This window comes from Lepus europaeus, chromosome 18 (genome assembly GCF_033115175.1).
Source record: "Lepus europaeus isolate LE1 chromosome 18, mLepTim1.pri, whole genome shotgun sequence".
NCBI classification, from domain to species: Eukaryota; Metazoa; Chordata; class Mammalia; order Lagomorpha; family Leporidae; genus Lepus; species Lepus europaeus.
The window spans coordinates 50990144-51008476 of record NC_084844.1 but is presented as its reverse complement, the minus strand read 5'-3'; the positions used below and the strand labels follow the sequence as shown (position 1 = coordinate 51008476).

General features: G+C 56.4%; 1 protein-coding gene across 1 annotated transcript; it reads left to right on the top strand.

Annotated features, from left to right (window-relative positions):
* The first annotated feature begins 7586 nt into the window (after window positions 1-7586).
* On the top strand, window positions 7587-15460 carry ARRB2 (arrestin beta 2). The gene is made up of 15 exons (XM_062216493.1): window positions 7587-7685; window positions 10493-10523; window positions 11143-11203; window positions 11281-11325; window positions 11481-11677; window positions 11903-11962; window positions 12230-12297; window positions 12431-12566; window positions 12799-12883; window positions 13063-13135; window positions 13435-13572; window positions 14242-14325; window positions 14428-14507; window positions 14607-14661; window positions 14937-15460. The coding sequence occupies exons 1-15, from the start codon at window positions 7663-7665 to the stop codon at window positions 15028-15030; spliced, it is 1230 nt and encodes a 409-aa protein (XP_062072477.1). The 5' UTR covers window positions 7587-7662; the 3' UTR covers window positions 15031-15460.
* Window positions 15461-18333: the final 2873 nt, after the last annotated feature.

Here is an 18333-nt window from a genome sequence, read left to right as displayed (position 1 = left end):
TGCCTGCAAAATACGTTAACCCAATGGGATGCGTTTTTTCTGCATTTCTTCTCCAGTGCTCCTCTGGTCCACCATTCTCTCTCACCTGGCTCTTTTAACAGGCCTTACAAAAGGCTGTGTGCATTGCTCTCCGCCTCCTTTTTAGTCCTCCGGACAGCAACTCACACGGTGTTTTCAGATGTGGATCAATATTGTAGCTCCCCACTTAGAGCTTTTCAACAGCTTCCAAATGCGGCAAGAATGAAATCCCAGCTCTTCACGTAGGCCTACTAGAACCTGCATGATGCAACCCATACCACAAGTACCATGTCCTTTCCCTTCCTCTATCCTAGAGCCACACTACCTTCTTTCTGTCATCCAGCAAAGCCCATCCTGACCACAGAGCCTTTGCACAGGCGGGGGGACTCTGCTAGAGGAACTGTCCCGGGCTGAGACTGTGGTGCACCAGGTTAAGTGGCTGCTTGCGTCCCCAGCGTCTCTTGGGAGCGCCGATTTGAGTCCCAGCTGCTCTGCTTCTGATCCAGCTCCCTACTCGTGGGCCTGGGAAGGCAGTGGGAGGTGGCCCAAGAACTTGGGCCCTGGGGACCCATGGAGGAAATGAGGCTCCTATCTTCTGCCTAGGGCAAACCTGGCTGTTGGGGTCATTTGGGGAGTGAACTAGCAAATGGAAGTTCTCTCTCTTTCTCTCTCTGTCTCTTTGTTGCCCTTTCAAATAAATACCCTTTAAAAAAAAAAAAAAGTTCCTTCCCTATTGTGTGACTGATACCATGCTGGCATCCTCAGAGTTTTTTATTCTCTTCTTTTATTTTGAAAAGCAGAAAGACCGATGGAGTGAGCCCATACACTGGTTCATTCCACAAGTGCCTACAATGGCCAGGACCAGAGCCAGGAGCCAGGAACTCATCCTGGGTCTCCTACACGGGTGGCAGGAACCCAGTGACTTGAGCAGTCGCCGCTGCCTCCAAGGGTCTGTGTGAGCTGGAAATCGGAGCGAGAGCCGGGCGTCGCACCCAGGCACTCTGCCGAAGGACACCAGTATCTCAACCAGAGGTGAAACGCCCGCATCCCGTGGGCTGCTTCTTCGGCCCTCCCCCTGCCAACGCCGTCTCCCTCTGCCCCTTTACCCCGCCTATTTTCTAGAACCTGTAGCACTTTCAGAAATCTATTTACACTCTTACTTATTAATTTTCTGTGTAAAATGCTCCATTCCTTGTACACTGTCCCAGTACTAACTTTATCTCTTTAAATTCTGTCAATTTGAATGTTGAAAAATCAGATTTTCTTCTTTTGTATTCCCTAACCAGTAGTGACATGGAATAATTTCTTATATGTTGAGATATTTATATTTCTTTTTAATTATCTTTTCACGTGTTCTACCCTTTTTTTTTTTTTTTTTTTTTTTGACAGGCAGAGTGGATAGTGAGAGAGAGAGAGAGACAGAGAGAAAGGTCTTCCTTTTTGCCGTTGGTTCACCCTCCAATGGCCGCTGCGGCCGGCGCATCTCGCTGATCCGAAGCCAGGAGCCAGGTGCTTCTCCTGGTCTCCCATGCGTCTACCCATTTTCTTACTGGGTTGTTTGCCTTTATTTTATTAAGTTTAGGAACTCTTTGTACCTATGAGGAATTTTTTTTAAGATTTATTTATTTATTTGAAAGGCAAAGTTACAGAGAGGAGAGGCAGAAAGAGGGAGGTCTTTCATCCGCTGGTTCACTCCCCAGTTGGCTGCAATGGCTGGAGCTGTGCTGATCCGAAGCCAGGAGCCAGGAGCCAGGAGCTTCTTCCGGGTCTCCCACATGGATGCAGGGGCCCAAGGACTTGGGCCATCCTCTGCTGCTATCCCAGGCCATAGCAGAGAGCTGGATCAGAAGTGGAGCAGCCAGAACTCAAACTGGCGCCCATATGGGATGCTGGCACTGCAGGCGGTGGCGTTACCTGCTATGCCACAGTGCCAGCCCCATGAGGAATTATCCTTATTACTGCATTACAAAAGGTTTTTACCAACTCGTCCTTTTATCTTTTTGGAATTGTTAACAATCTCAGGGTTTCTGAAGAAAGCGTTGTGATGAAAGGCAGGTGCAGACTCTGGAGCAGGCCTGCTGGGTTCACACAGCAGCTTTGCCTCTTGCTGCTTGCATGAGCCTGCAGCTTACTTAGTGCGTCCCCTTTCTTCATCTGTATCATGGGGATAAGTACCGAATCTTACCCCAGGGGTTGGTGAGGGGTAAATAATCTATCCGGCTGGCACTGCGGCACAGTGGGTAAAGTTCAAGTCCCAGCTGCTGCACTTCCAATCCAGCTCCCTGCTAATCCACCTGGGGAGGCAGCAGATGACCGAAGCCCTTGGGTCCGTGCCACCCACATGGGAGGACCTGCATGAAGTTCCAGGCTCCTGGCTTTGGCCTGGTCCACAGCCCCAGCCATTATAGCCATTTGGCAAGTGAGCCAGTAAAAGAACTCTCTCTCTCTCTCTTTCTTTTTCCCTTCCTCTGTCACTCTGCCTTTCAAATAAATAAATAAATCTCTTTTTTGGTAGATTTTATTTAATAATTTTTAGAGGTAGAGCTACAGAAGAGGGAGAGACAGATAAAAGTCTTCCATCTGCTGGTTCATCTCCCAGATAGCCACAACGACCAGGGCTGGGCCAGGCCAAAGCCGGGAGCCAGGAGCTTCTTCCAGGTCTCCCACACAGGTGCAGGGGCCCAAGCACTAAGGCCAACTTTCACTGCGTTCCCAGGCCATAGCAGAGAGCTGGATGGGAAGAGGAGCAGCCAGCATACAAACTGGCATCCATATAGAATGCAAGCATAGCAGGTGGAGGCTTAGCCCACTACACCACAGCATCGGCCCCCAATAAATCTTTTAAAAAATGAGTTGACACTTGTAAAGTGTATGGGACAATGTTCGACACACAGAAGATCCTGTAAAGTGTCATCTGTAATTATTATTGACCTGGGTTTGATATCTTGGGAGGTTTTCCCCAACCCCTAAAGTCTTCTGTATTTTCCCCTAAAACATTCATAGTTGTAATATGTGTATTTAAAGATTTATTTATTTACTTGAAAGTCAGAGTTACACAGAGAGAGAAAGAGAGGCAGAGAAAGAGAGGTCTTTCACCTGCTGGTTCACTCCCCAGATGGCTGCAATGGCTTGAGCTTTGCCAATCTGAAGGCAGGAGCCAGGAGCTTCTTCTGGGCCTCCCACACGGGTACAGGGGCCCAAGGACTTGGGCCCTCTTCTACTGCTTTCCCAGGCCATAACAGAAAGCTGGATAGGAAGAGGAGCAGCTGAGACTCGAACCGGCGCCCATATGGGATGCCAGAACTGTAGGCAGCAGCTTTACCAGCTACGCCACAGCATCGGCCCTGTGTATTTGATCTTTAATCCATCTGGAACTCATTTGTTTGAAGTGTGAGATAGAGATGTCACATCCCCACCAACACCACCAAGGCAGAGTGAGTTGTCCCAACTCTTTTTAGTGAATATATCACATACTCTATTCTGTTTCATTGTTTGACCCGTATTACTGTGCCAGTAGCACAGTTTGTTTGTTGGTTTTAGATTTATTTATTTATTTGAAAGGCAGAGTTATGGAGGAGCAGAGAGGGGGAAGGAGGGAAAGGTCCTCCATCGACTGGTCCACTCCCCAGATGGCCACAACAGCCAGAGCTGAGCCGATCCAAAGCAGGAGCTTCCTCCAGGTCTCCGACGTGGGTGCAGGGGCCCAAGGACTTGGGCCATCTTCTATTGCTTTCCCAGGCCATAGCAGAGAGCTGGGTTAGAAGTGGAGCAGCCAGGACTCAAACCAACACCCATATGGAATGCCAGCACTGCAGGCGGCAGCCTCACCCACTATGCCACAGTGCAGGCCCTAGCAGTTTTTATTATTGAAACGCAGTAGGGGCTGGAGCCGCGGCTCAATAGGCTAATCCTCAGCCTTGTGGCGCTGGCACACCGGGTTCTAGTCCCAGTCGGGACGCCGGATTCTGTCTTGGTTGCCCCTCTTTCAGGCCAGCTCTCTGCTGTGGCCCGGGAGTGCAGTGGAGGATGGCCCAAGTGCTTGGGCCCTGCACCCGCATGGGAGACCAGGAGAAGCACCTGGCACCCGGCTTCGGATCAGCGCGGTGTGCCAGCCGCAGCGCGCTGGCCGCAGTGGCCATTGGAGGGTGAACCAACGGTAAAGGAAGACCTTTCTCTCTGTCTCTCTCTCTCACTGTCCACTCTGCCTATCAAAAAAAAAAAAAAAAAAAACCACAATAGGTAAGACAAATGCATGTGTGACTTTTTTCCCCCAGAATTCTGGTTATCGTTGACAGCTGATTCTTCTGATTGTGGGTGCAATCAAGTTTCCCCCAAAACATCCTGTTGTTATTTTGATACAGTATTAAATTTATAGACAGAGCCAAGCTGTGGCATAGTAAAGCCACCACCTGCAGTGCTGGCATCCCATATGGGAGCCAGTTCTAGTCCCGGCTGCTCCACTACTGATCCAGCTCTCTGCTGTGGCCTGGGAAAGCAGTAGAAGATGGCCCAAGTCCTTGGGCCCATGCACCCACGTGGGAGACCTGGAAGAAGCTCCTGGCTCCTGGCTTCGGATCAGCGCAGCTCCAGCCATTGTGGCCAATTGGGGAGTGAACCATCAGATGGAAGATCTCTCTCTCTCTCTTTCTGTCTCTCTGTTTCTGCTTCTCCTTCTCTCTCTGTGTAACTCTGACTTTCAAATAAATAAATATCTTAAAAAATAAATAAACCTTGGTACTTTGATACGGGATACAGACATCTTCTCTGGGGTCTTAATTTCTGGGCCAAACACCTGCTCCAACACCAGCTCAGTTAAAAAAAAATATAGACTATATGGGGAGAAATGAAATATTTTTATAATGATAGCTTTTTCTGTCCAAGATATGATGTATCTCTTTCATTCTTTTTGGCCATATTTGTTTTTTATTGTTTATTCATTCATTTTCTTATTTATTCAAAAGGCAGAGCAGCCGGCACCATGGCTCAACAGGCTAATCCTCCGCCTTGCGGCGCCGGCACACCGGGTTCTAGTCCCGGTTGGGGCGCTGGATTCTATCCCGGTTGCCCCTCGTCCAGGCCAGCTCTCTGCTATGGCCCGGGAAGGCAGTGGAGGATGGCCCAAGTTCTTGGGCCCTGCATCCGCATGGGAGACCAGGAGAAGCACCTGGCTCCTGGCTTCGGATCAGCGAGATGCGCGGCCGCAGCGGCCATTGGAGGGTGAACCAACGGCAAAAAGGAAGACCTTTCTCTCTGTCTCTCTCACTATCCACTCTGCCTGTAAAAAAGGAAAAAATAAAAATAAAAAAATAAAAAGGCAGAGCAAAGGGAGAGAACTCTTCCATCCACTGGTTCACTTCCCAAATGTCCACAACCTAGGGCTGAGCCAGGCCTAAGCCAGGAGCCAGAAACTCCACCCAGGTCCCCACATGGGTGGCAGGGGCCCAAGTACTTGTGCCATCACCCGCTACTTCTCAGTTGCATTAGCAGGAAGGTGGATTGGAAGCAGAGGCAAGACTGGATCCCAGGCACTCCGATATGGGATGTGGATGTCCCAAGTGGTGGCTTAACCTGCTGTGCCACAGCGCCGGCCCCTCTGCCATCTTTAACATCCTTCTAAAGTTGTCCTTATTTCAGTGTCTTTAATACAGATTCTACGCCATGCAGGCTGCTGCCTTGCAGTCACCAAGCACGTTGGATGCAGATCTCGTGAGCCTTCTGGTCAAAATGCTTTGGCCAGTGGTCAGATTTGGATAAAAGCAATTCATGAGTCGAGTCTTAAATAAATGCAAGGTCTAACGCTTGAAGAAGCTTAGAAGGCGGCGAGAGAACTGAGGGGGTCGGCCGTGCAACAGGTGAGCAGAGCCTGAATTTGAACCTCAAAGATGATCTCAGACACCATCTCATGCCTGTTCTTTTCTGTGGCAGGGAAAAGGTGTGAAGTTAGTGCGATTGGAGCCGATTGGGGGAAACTATGGGGAAGGGGCCGGCGCCATGGCTCAACAGGCTAATCCTCCGCCTTGCGGCGCTGGCACCCCGGGTTCTAGTCCTGCTCAGGGCGCCGGATTCTGCCCCGGTTGCCCCTCTTCCAGGCCAGCTCTCTGCTATGGCCCGGGAAGGCAGTGGAAGATGGCCCAAGTCCTTGGGCCCTGCACCTGCATGGGAGACCAGGAGAAGCACCTGGCTCCTGGCTTCAGATTAGCGCGGTGTGCTGGCCGCAGCAGCCATTGGAGGGTGAACCAACGGAAAAGGAAGACCTTTCTCTCTGTCTCTCTCTCACTGTCCTCTCTGCCTGTCAAAAAAAAAAAAAAAATCGCTTAGAGTCCTAAGCCCAGAAATGTCAGTCATCCTCCCTGAGGTCCAATGTGACAGCCCCAGAAATGATCCTCCAGCCCGGCCCCTCTTCTCCCACCTGCTCTCAGCCATCTCCTACCCTCCCCAATGCCCAGGATTAATCTCCAACAACAGAACTCTCATCATGACACTCCGCGGTTTTAAAAAACCGGCCCGGGTTCCACGTGTCCTCCTGCGGGGCGGGCCCGCCCCAGTCTTCCCCTCTGCCTGCAGGACAGGATGTGCTCGCCTCGCCTCGCCTCGCCTTCTTCAGAACGCCCTTGCTCAACGTGTGCCGGTTCTTCGGGACGGTCGTCCTCACATTTCCCTTCCTCTGGGCAGCCTGCCGAGCGCAGTGAGCTGCTCTGTCTTCTGAGTCAGACCTCTATTATAGCATTCCTGGACTCATGACACCTGTCCACGTGTTCCTGGACTGGACCAGAACGCCAAGGGCCGCGATCACTCATGCGTGTCTCCAGGGCTCTGCTCAGCGTCTGGCACAAAATAGGGCCGGGGTGTGAGGGGATGGATGGATGATGGATGGATGGATGGATGGGTGATGGATGGATGATGGATGGATAGATGCTAGCCTGGACCGGCGGGTGGAGACGCTGAGACATTAGAAACCCTGCACAAATCCAAGATAGACACCAGGGGGAGCTGAGACACCGCAACAAAGCGGGAGGGCGGGCCGAAGGAAACCGCAAGCTCTGGGATGAGCCGAGGAGCGGCGCGCACCCTAGCAGGCATCTTGCAACTGGAACGGCTCACCCACGTGTGCATCCCCTCACCCTCCTGCCCAGACTGTTTGAGCTCATTCCACCGCCCCCACCACCCCGGCAGCCCCCACCTCCACTGAGAAAGCAAACAAAGGGGAGGAGACCCCTACTGGGTTGTGGATGCCAGGAGCCAATCCGAGGGCTGCAATCTCCTGAAGGGCGGGCGCCTCGTTGGAGCGGCCCAATCCGCTTGCAGAGATCTGCGGAAGGGCGGGGAGATGGGCGGGAGAAGCGGGAGTAGGGACCGCGCGCGCGGGGAAGGGCTCCCCCGGGGACTGGAGCGCAGAGGGTGGAGGCGGAGCCAATCACCGCGCGAGTCTGTGAGGAGAGGGCGGGAGCGCCCGGCGCGCGCGATCCGGCTGACGCATCTGGCCCCGGTTCCCCAGGCCCGGAGGAGGGGCCCGCAGGGGAGGGGGAAGAGGAGACAGAGCGGAGGGCGCGCGTGCGCAGTGGCGCGGGGAGGAGCAGGACCTGGCAGCGGGCGAGAAGGCTTGCGAGCCAGCCCCGAACCGGGCGGGCGGCGGGCGCGCGCACCATGGGGGAGAAGCCGGGGACCAGGTAAGGGAGGTGGGGCCGCGCGGCGGGATATGGGTGGCTGCGGCTCGGGGCTGGTGCCGAGCTAGTCTCCAAACAAGGACACCGGGGAGGGAAAGCTGGGGGCTGGACGCCTGGGTCCCCAGGGGGCAGCCATCCGGGGCCCCACGCTTAGGTCCTCCAGGGTACTGGGGCGAGTGGGGGCGCATGCACGGGCCCTTGCATAGAGCAAGGCCTGAAGGGGACCAGAAACCGGCCTCGGGGGTCCTCGCAGGGATGTAGGGGTTCTCGCGTGCGGGCTGCGATGTAGGAGGAAGCAGGAGCAGGTGGCCGGTCCCAAAGGGTCGCGTCCCGGGAGGCTGGATGCTGGGAAGGGGATCCCCCTCTAGACTCGTGCGGAGCCCGAGGGAAACCTGCCCAGTACCCTACAGCAGAAGGGCTGCCCCCACCTGTCCCGAGGACCGGGCGGCTCCGCTTCCAAACTTCTGCCTTCCCGTGGGTTGCCAGGAGCAACAGCTTCATCTTGAGGGAGCAGAGTGCGTGGCGACCCTCCCCGAGGCTGGGCTGCGTCCCTTCCCGGGGCGTGGGGGAGAAGGGTCTGCCCCGAGCCACGCATCCACTCCCCGGATGTTTTCTGTGCAATTGAGGCTCCTTCCTTCCACGGACACCCCGAGTTCTCTTTTTTGGTCTCTACCAAAATCCACTTCCTGTTGTGACCCAACACCCCCAAGGGGGCAGGGAGTGAATGCCAGGGCCCCAGGGGAGCAGGAGCAAAAGAAAAGGTTTGGGCTGTTTGTCTCAACCAGGAGGGGCTCAGGAGTGGTCCTGAGCTGTCACTTGAACTGCAAAACAAGATCCCATCAACCCCACCCACTGAGTATGAGAACCCAGGCTTCTGAGCATCGAGTAGACCCCTATCAGGGAGAAATCAGCAGAGCAAGGAAAGATGGGTGTCCCGGATTAGGGGCTAAGCACCCTCAGAGAAGGGGGAAGTCACTGACTTGGAGGAGGCCCCCAGTTTCCGTTATGTGGTTCAGGGAGTGGGGGACGGATGGGCCAAAGGAGGGCTGCTGACCTGGCACAATTCCCTCCACCCCCATCAAATTCTGGGCCACAGGAAATGGAGAGAATAGCAGGAAGTGTGAAGGGGCATCTGCTTCACTGCCCCCCACCCTGACCGGGCACCTCCCTGCTCATCCCCACACTGTCTCCCTGGGCGGCCTGAGCACGCGCATGCTGCTCCTCCCTGCCCTGGCAGGAGGGGGCCAGGTTAGGATCCAAAGGGCAGGTGCTCCAGGGTAATTGCCCCAGAGCCACACTCCTCTTGGCCAACTGATTGTGGCAGCCACAGCCCTCTGCTAGCGCCCCTGCTGGGTAGAAACGCTGGGGCAAGGAGGGGACCCAGAAGCAAAGGGGAGGGAGAGCCTGGATGATGGCAGAGCAGTCAGTCCCCCCCAACCCAGGATGGACAGAAGGTAGGGTGCTCATGCTGGCTGCCCCCTCAATGACAGCTTAGTGGCTGGGGAACTTCGGGGGCTGCTAAGCCCTTTGCCATATGGCCTTTGGACAGCTTGCACTGGGGAGAAGGGGCAAGTGGAGTTCCTGGAGCAGAAACTGGGGTGCTGGAGGGGGAGGAGGGAAGGGCCAGGCGGCAGCCCTTCAGTTCCTCCTCTCTGGGACCCTTTCCAGCGGGCACTGCCCAGCAGAATGGATTAGAAGGAGTTAGATGGTGCTTCAAAGGCCAGGCCCACACGTGGCCAGAGCAGGGGTCGCCAGACACGTCCCTCCCCTTCCAAAGTCTGATGAGGCTTAGATAGTTTCAGCAGCTGGGAAGAAAAATCCCCTTCCGCTCAACAAACTGTCAGTGCTCACTACAGAGACGGACAGTGTAACCGTGTAGCTGCAGGGAGCTGAGATCCAGAGCCAGCCCGCCTCAGTTTGTGTCGGAGTTCTGTTTTACTCTGTGACCTTAGACAAAGTATTTGACCGCTCCCTGCCTCAGTTTCCCCAACCCGTACAATAGGGCTCTTGGGGGCCCACCACTGGGCTGTTGAGTACTAACTACGATCACGCACTTGGAACGGCGCCGAGCACGGCACCGTCACACAGAAAACGTTAGCCACGATCATCCTCTGCAGTGTGCGGCGGCTGCCGCGCTGGGTGTGCCGAGGTGAAGGAGGCCTCTGAGGCTTCGCAGGGCAAGGAGGGAGGCAGAGGAGGCACCGCTGACTGCTCTGGGTGCTATCACACCGCAAGCGAAACATAAACAAGATGTGACAGGAACCCTGAGACGGGAGGGTCTGGGGCCTGGACTGCGTCTGCTTGCCTCGAAAGACAAATAGGACCTGAAGCTGCTGGGGCCGGAGACAGGGCTGGTAGGTAGTTCAGGGAGCGGGGTCAGCCTTGGGTAGTGCCTCTGGTAGGAACCGTTTGGCGGGACAAAGGCCAAGGCCCAGCTATCTGTGGAGCTGGAGACCAGATGGAAAGACGGTGAGGTCTTAGGGAACCACAACCTCCCCGTTCAGTGCCCCCCGCGGGAAGGCCCCTTGGGGAGAGCCTGGGTGGTTCCTGGAGCAGCCAGAAGCCATTCCCGTGGTGGGAGGGGGGCTAGCAAGGGTGGATCTAGGACAAGAGAAGGGGCATTTGCCCTAGCAACCGGCTTCAAGGGTGTATAAAAGACTGCCAGGGAGGAAGTGGGAGGGGGCAGCGCAGGGCACAGCCCCTGCGAGTCCAGGGTGCGCTCTGCTCTCGGGCTCTGCAGGGAGGGTCCTGGTCTGGGGTCCCTGCTGAGTCTGAGGGAGGCAGTGGGGTTTCCCTTTCTGTTTTGTTAGGGTCTTCAAGAAGTCGAGCCCCAACTGCAAGGTGAGTCTCCCGCGCTGCTGATCCAATCTTTCGACCCTCCCTGGGCCCGGTCTGCCCCTAGACCATCCCCGGCCCTAGCTCCTCACTTCCTGTGACAGCCCCGAGCTGACTTCCTTCCCTCCTGGAGCCCCTAGCCACAAGGCTGCTGGGGCCAAGCCTGGGTCCCTAAGCAAGGCCAAAGGGGAGGAGCCGAGAAGCCAGCCCTATACCTGTAGTTGTCCCAGGAGCCAACCCAGAGGGCCTGGGGCTGGGAAAAGTTAACAGCTACCCCACCCCCAGGCGATGGTCTGTTTATCCCGGAGCTCCTTGGGGGCACCCGGGAGGCTGGCAGCTGAAATCTAACCGGCTGGTCCTCCCTGAGGATGCTCACACACACACACACACACACACACCTGGCTGGTAGACAGGTGTGATGAGAGGTTAGGGAGCAGCAAAATAGCCCAAAAGTTGGTCGGGCAGCAAGGAACCCCCAGCGCCCTCACCCTTCCACAGCACTGGGAGGAAAACTAGAGAAAGCCCAGGCTGGAGAGCCCAGGGTAGGCGCGGGGTGGGGTGGGGGGGTGCAGACGCCCTGTCACCATGCTCTCCACTCTTCCCTGTGACCCCTTGACATCCTCAGCTCACCGTGTACTTGGGCAAGCGGGACTTTGTCGACCACCTGGACAAAGTGGACCCGGTCGGTAAGTGTCCCCAGCGAGGAAGGGGCTGCTCGCTCCCCGAGAGTGAGTCAGACAGTGACCCCTGTGTCCCTCCCCAGATGGCGTGGTGCTCGTGGACCCTGACTACTTGAAGGACCGCAAAGGTACTGGCCCACGTGGCGTGGGCTGGCATTGGAGGGTGCCCCAGAGAGATGGAGGGCCGAGGCAGAAGCTGGGAGCGGGCTCCGGGCGAGTCTCCTGGGATGTGGGGACTGGGGAGAGGGGTGCTCCTGACCACACCCCCCACCCTCCCTTGCAGTGTTTGTGACCCTCACCTGCGCCTTCCGCTACGGCCGAGAAGACCTGGACGTGCTGGGCCTGTCCTTCCGCAAAGACCTGTTCATCGCCACCTACCAGGCCTTCCCCCCGACGCCCAGCCCGCCCCGGCCGCCCACCCGCCTGCAGGAGCGGCTGCTGAGGAAGCTGGGCCAGCATGCCCACCCCTTTTTTTTCACAGTGAGGATGCCCCACCCCCTTTGCAGGGCAAGGGACCTGGGGAAGTGTGTGCAGGCAGGGCAGGGGCAGGGAGATGCCTGTTATGGACGGGTCCACAGTCATCCGGTATCCAGGAAGCCCTGCACCTGGCCCCTCCCTTCCTCCAGCCTCTGACGTTGAGATTGGGAGGAAGGTTTGGGGTCTTTTCTGGGGGGGACTGAAGCCTCCCCTTTTCCCCTGCTGCAGATACCCCAGAACCTGCCCTGCTCCGTCACGCTACAGCCGGGACCGGAGGACACGGGGAAGGTACGGGAGCAGCTCGCTAGGGAACTGTCCCCCATGGGAGTGGGGACACCGTGGTGTGGTCACTGCCCCCTGCTCTCTTGACCTGCCCCTGCACTGCCGTGAGCAAGCCTCTGCCAGGTGCTGGGGGAGGCACAGCAGGGAGACCCTGTGTGCTCCTCAGACTAGGAGGGGCAGGAGCCCCCCAGCCCAGCCCGAGAGGGGGGACAGGGAGAGAAGGGGGGGGCGGGGGCCTTGTGTAAGACGCTGCCTTTTCTGCCCACCCCCCAGGCCTGCGGGGTAGACTTCGAGATTCGAGCCTTCTGTGCCAAATCTCTAGAAGAGAAAAGCCACAAAAGGTGAGAGAAGCAGCCTCCTCCATGGCTGAACCGCTCCCTCGATGCTCCCTGCAGCCCCTCCCGCCCCAAAGCCCCTCTAGGGGGTGGGTGCAGACTTCAGGGATCTGAGGACTTGCTCCTCCCCGCCCCCCAGGAACTCTGTGCGACTGGTAATCCGCAAGGTGCAGTTTGCCCCAGAGAAGCCCGGCCCCCAGCCCTCGGCTGAAACCACACGCCACTTCCTCATGTCTGACCGGTCCCTGCACCTTGAGGCTTCCCTGGACAAGGAGGTGGGGTGCGAGGGGGCGGCGCTGGTGCCACAGAGCAGGCCAGACCCTGGCGGGAGGGGGGAGCCAGCCACAGGTGTAGAGGTGCTTTCAGAAGCGGCCGCAGTGGTGGGGGGAGAGGCTCTGTGGGCTTGGCTTTGGGGGAGGACAGAGCAGTGTGTCTCTGTTGGGAGCACGCTAAGAATGGGGCGGCGAAGACGCAGACGTGGCTCATAGGGCACTCTCCCTTCCAAAGCTGTACTACCACGGGGAGCCCCTCAATGTCAATGTCCATGTCACCAACAACTCCACCAAGACCGTCAAGAAGATCAAAGTCTCTGGTAGGAGGTGGGGGCTGCCAGGGGCTCTTGGGGGAGGCGCGTGCCGCTGCCTCCGTGGCTGCTGCTGCAGTTTCGGCCCAGGCCATCTCCCAGCCTGAGAGACCCACTGGGGTGCACAGGAGGCGCGGCAGGGGCGGGGCCCGGGGCTGTGGCACTGCCTGACCTCGCCCTCCCCACAGTGAGACAGTACGCCGACATCTGCCTCTTCAGCACTGCCCAGTACAAGTGTCCCGTGGCCCAGCTCGAGCAGGAGTGAGTATGAGAACAGCCCCGGTCCTAGTGTCAGGGGGAGAAGGCGAGGCCTGGGCGAGTGTCAGGTGTGGGGGGGGTGCAGTCCCTCCTGAACTTTCTCCACTGAGAAGGGGGTTCCTCCGCAGCCCGCCGGCTCTACGCTCTTCCTGCCCGTGAGCAGGTGGAGCCCAGACCTCCTCCCCTGTGACCTGTGCCCAAAGGGAAGTGACCAGGAGATGCTGCCTGGGGCTAGGAGGCTGCGCTTTGCCGCAGCCTGGCCCCTCCAAGAGTCTCTTCTCTGGCCCTCACCCCGCTCGCAGCGACCAGGTGTCTCCCAGTTCCACGTTCTGTAAGGTGTACACCATCACCCCGCTGCTTAGTGACAACCGGGAGAAGCGTGGCCTCGCCCTGGATGGGAAACTCAAGCATGAGGACACCAACCTGGCCTCCAGCACCATGTGAGTGCAGGATGCGGGAGGGGCGCCCCCTGCAGGCCAGGACGGTGACCAGCCGGGTCTCTGCTGTTGTAGGCGGAGGCTTCAGTGACCTGTGTGAACAGCCAGGCAGAGGGAGATAGAAAGCGTGGAGAGAGGGGCAGGGTGTGATCATTGGGGCTAGGAAGGCCTCCTAACAGGTGACTTGAATAAAGACCAGAGGCAGCAGGGAAGGAGAAGTGCAGGCCCAGACTCGGAGGCAGAGCCGGGCAGGGGTATCAGCCACTGCGAGGCACCCTGGCACCACTGGGCGGGAGCAGCCTGGAGTCCCCAGCATCACCGCGGGCTGGAGCTCAGCCCCACTGGCGCCTTCGCACAGGACACACACTGCACCACCACACACAGCAAGCCGGGGGGCCAGCAGGGTTCAAGGGAGCTGCAAGGAGAGGAGGAGGAGGAGAGCACAGGGGCTGATGGAGAGCGATACTATGCCGGGCTGTTAGGTCCGACGGACTCTGTCTCTGTGACAGAGAGAGCAAGCCACAGGAGGGTTCGCGCAGGTGGATGCTGGGTGTGGCCTGGCCTGTGGATGTTGGGAGTTTGTAGTCCTGCCCAGATCCTGGCGGCATCCTAAGGTGGGGCCAGGAGATGGGGCAACAGGCCGTGACCCAAGTCTCGGGTCCCCAATTGCAGTGTGAAGGAGGGCGCCAACAAGGAGGTGCTGGGGATCCTGGTGTCCTATAGGGTCAAGGTGAAGCTGGTGGTGTCTCGAGGCGGGTGAGTATGGCGGGGGAGCCCTGGGAGGGGCGGGGACGGTGTGGTGTGGCTCTGTGGCATCGGCATCACTATCATTGTCCTTACTGTCATCGCCCCCCCCAGGGATGTCTCTGTGGAGCTACCTTTTGTCCTGATGCACCCCAAGCCCCCCGACCACATCACCCTGCCCAGACCCCAGTCAGGTGAGCATACCATGTACCCCAAGCCCCCAGAAGGAGGACCAGTGGGGAAAATGGGTCCTGCCAGCACCCACTCACCTCCCCGTCTCCCCCTTGCCTCAGCGGTTCCCGAAACAGATGTCCCCGTGGATACCAACCTCATCGAATTTGATACCAAGTAAGAAACTCATCCCCACCCCCTTTCACACTGACCCCCTCTAGACAGCTAACCTAACGCCCGAAGCTGGTCCCTCCTGCGTTTTGTTTTTTTCATGTTCTGGCGGGAGGGAGTCTGAAGCATCATGCTAAGACGACTGAGCCTTGTGCGGCTGCCTCTCACTGCCCTCCCCGTCCCTTCCTGCGAACCCCTCTGGTCCCATGCCTGTTCTAAAACTGCCCTGTGCTGAGGGCAGTGTCGTGGCCTCACTCCGTGTCGCCCTGTCTCCCGCCAAGCTATGCCACTGATGACGACATCGTGTTTGAGGACTTTGCCCGGCTTCGGCTGAAAGGGATGAAGGATGATGACTACGATGACCAGTTCTGCTAGGAAGAAGGGCTGGACCAAGACCCCCACGGTTGCGGGGGGCAGGGTGGCCCGGCCTCTCTTCCCTTCCCCTCCATCCAGCATTCCTCAACCATCCCCAGCCCCCTCTCCCCATCCCCCCACCCAAGATACGCACTGGACCCATCTCCTGTTCAAAGTGGGCATTAATTTTTCACAGCTCTGCTTCCCCAGCCCTCCATGGGTAGCAGGCTGAGTTCATCCCTACATCTTTCAGAGGGAGGGCACTGAACAGAGAAGTGATAGGAGGGGAAGGGGGAGAAAGAACTCCCGCACTCAGCCTCACACCAACACGCCCCTCCACTCCCGTCACTCTGCCTCCCGTGCCTCCAAGACAAGACCCTGGGGTGGGGGCAGGGGCTGGCGAGGCTGTCGCTTTGTTTCTTGAGCATAAAGAAGCAAATAAACCTTTTAATAGGCATGAGTGTATGTGTGTGTGTTTCTGCCTTGGATAAAGCATGTCTGGCATGTTCATCTGGGCGCTTCCTGCACCCCCAGGGCACCCGACACACGGCCTCTCAGTAAGTGTTTAGTGAGTGACTGTGCTGAGCCTGTGTTCCAAGGTAAACACTGAGACTCGATCTGGTCTGTCCAAACGCAAGTGTATTGCTTGGTAAAGCCACAAAGTAAACTTAGCCATTTTACAGGGGAAATAATAAGTAACTGCCCTGCCGACCAGGGGCTGCGAGAGCTGGGCAGGGCAACCGACAATGCATGACCGTGTTCTGACCTGTGTGACCGCGCCGTGTTCGCTTCTACTCCGTCTGCTCGCTGGGCCAGCCATTCCTGGGGCTTACCGGGACCACATCTGCAGGTCTCACCCAGCCAGAGGCCGTGTGACCCCGCCGTGGAGTCTGGGACTTCCATCCTAGTACAGAAGCCAAGGCTTCGGGCAGCCGAGAGTCAGGCTGCCCTGGCCCCAAGTGCCGGGGACAGCAGCTCCTGTGACACTCACTGGGGACTCCCCAGGCTTGGCGACAGCCCCAGGCTGAGCTGGAGGGAGTTGGCCGCACGCCAGGGACTTATCTCCTACTTCTGTAGCCCAACCTGTCTATCCTTTTTCTCTTAAGGTTCCTTCTTTCACGTGAGTCCCTACTACGTGCCTGCCAGTCAGTGTAAGGACACAGCAGTGGAACCCAAACAAGCATGAAATCATGCCCTAGTGACACAGCGTCTGTGTGCCGAGGGAGACGTACAGGAGTTCTGAGAAGGCACGAGAGGCGGGCTGTGACCTGGGCTGGGACCTAGGCTGGGACTAGAGGAACATCCCCTGGAGCACGTGACCTGTAGGGGGAGAATTGAAAGAGGAGCAGGAGTTGGGGACTTTGCAGGGGTGAGCACCCCGGACAACAGCGCCATCATGTGTGAAGAAAAGGGACAGAGATAGCAGATGAGGCTGGTGAGGCACGGGGGCAGCTTACCCAGGCCTTTAGTCTGAGTGCCAACTCATCCAAGCATCGTTTTCATCCGGGACTCCCAAGTGGGTGGCAGGGCCCCAAGTACTTAGGCCATCTCCCACTGCTTTCCCAGGCCATGAGCAGAGTGGGATTGGAAGTGGAGCAGCCGGGACACAAACCAGTGCCCATTTAGGATGCCAACATCACAAGCGGCAGCTTTACTTGCTATGCTACCATGCTGGCCCCTAATATAGTATTTTATTAAAATATTTATTTGGGACCGGCACTGTGACACAGCAGGTTAAGCTGTTGCCAACAATGCCAGCAACCCAAATGAGCTCTGGTTTAAGTCCCAGCTGCTCCACATCCTATCCAGTTTCCTGCTAATGGGAGGCAGCAAATGATAGTCCATGTACTTGGGCCCCTGCCTCCCACATGGGAGACCTGACTGGAGTTCCTGGCTCCTGGCTTTGGCCTGGCCCAGCTCCCGGACTACTGTGGCCATTTGAGAAGTAAACCAGCAAATGGAAGATTTTCTCTCTCTCTCTCTCTCTCTCTCTCTGTAACTCTGCCTTTCAAATAAATAAATAAATATTTAAAATGTATACATATATGTTTCATTTACTTTCATTTTATTTGAAAGGCAGAGATACAGAGAGATCTTCCATCTACTGGTCACTCCCCAAATGCCCACCATAGCCAGGACTAGGCCAGATCAAAGCCAGGATCCTGGAACTCCATTTGGGTATCCCTGGTGGGTGGCAAGGAACCAAGTACTTGAGCCATCACCTGCTGCCTCCTAAGGTGTGTATTAGCATGTTGGACTGGAATCAGAGGAGCCAGGACTCAAACCAGGCACTCTGATATGGAATACAGGCACCCAAAGAGGTGTCTCAATTACTGCGCCAAGCACCCACCTGCTACTAGTGTATTTAAGAGATAATTCCTTAATACACACAGACCCACCACATTTTCTTAAAGAATAGCTTTCCACCACCATTTCATTTTTTTTTTTTACCAGTTTCCTACTGATGTAGAATGTCACCTGTTTTTGCTAATTCAAACAGTATTACAGTACGCTTGAAGATATGGGGATTTTTTACACATACGCCATATACCTGGAGGACAAATTCTTCAAAGTAGCATTGCTGGATCAAAGAGGGTGAGTGGCTCTTTGACTGCTACCAATCTAGCAGGTGATTTATGGTCTTATCCTACTTTTATTTACTTTTTTAAAGATTTATTTATTTATTTGAAAGGCAGAGTTGCCGAGAGGCAGAGGAAGAGAGAGAAGTCTTCCATCTGCTGGTTCACTCCCCAAATGGCCACAATGGCCAGAGCTGGGCCAATCTGAACCCAGGAGCCAGGAGCTTATTCCAGGTTTCCCATGTGGGTGCAGGGGCCCAAAGATTTGGGCCATCTTTCACTGCTTTCCCAGGATATAGCAGAGAGCTGAATTGGAAGTGGAGCAGCTAGGACTTGAACTGGCGCCCATATGGGATGCCAGCACTAGAGGCAGCAGCTTTAACCCACTATGCCACAGCACCAGCCCCTTATCCTACTTTTAAATAGCATCTTTTGTTCTGTAAATGAGGATGAACCCAATTTATTGAGTGGTGTTCCTTTTCCTTAGTGTACTCTAAGAGCTCTTTAAAAAAAAAAAAAGATTTATTTATTTGAAAGAGTTACAGAGAGAGGGAGAGAAGAGGGAGAGAGAGAGAGAGAAAGGGAGGGAGAGAAGGAGAGAGAAAGGGAGGGAGGGAGGGAGGGAGGGAGAGAGAAGGAGAGAGAGGGAGAGAGAGAGAGATCTTCCATGTGGTGGTTCAGTCTCCAAATGGCCACGGAGGCCAGGGCTGGGCCAGGCCAAAGCCAAGAGCTTCATCTAGGTCTC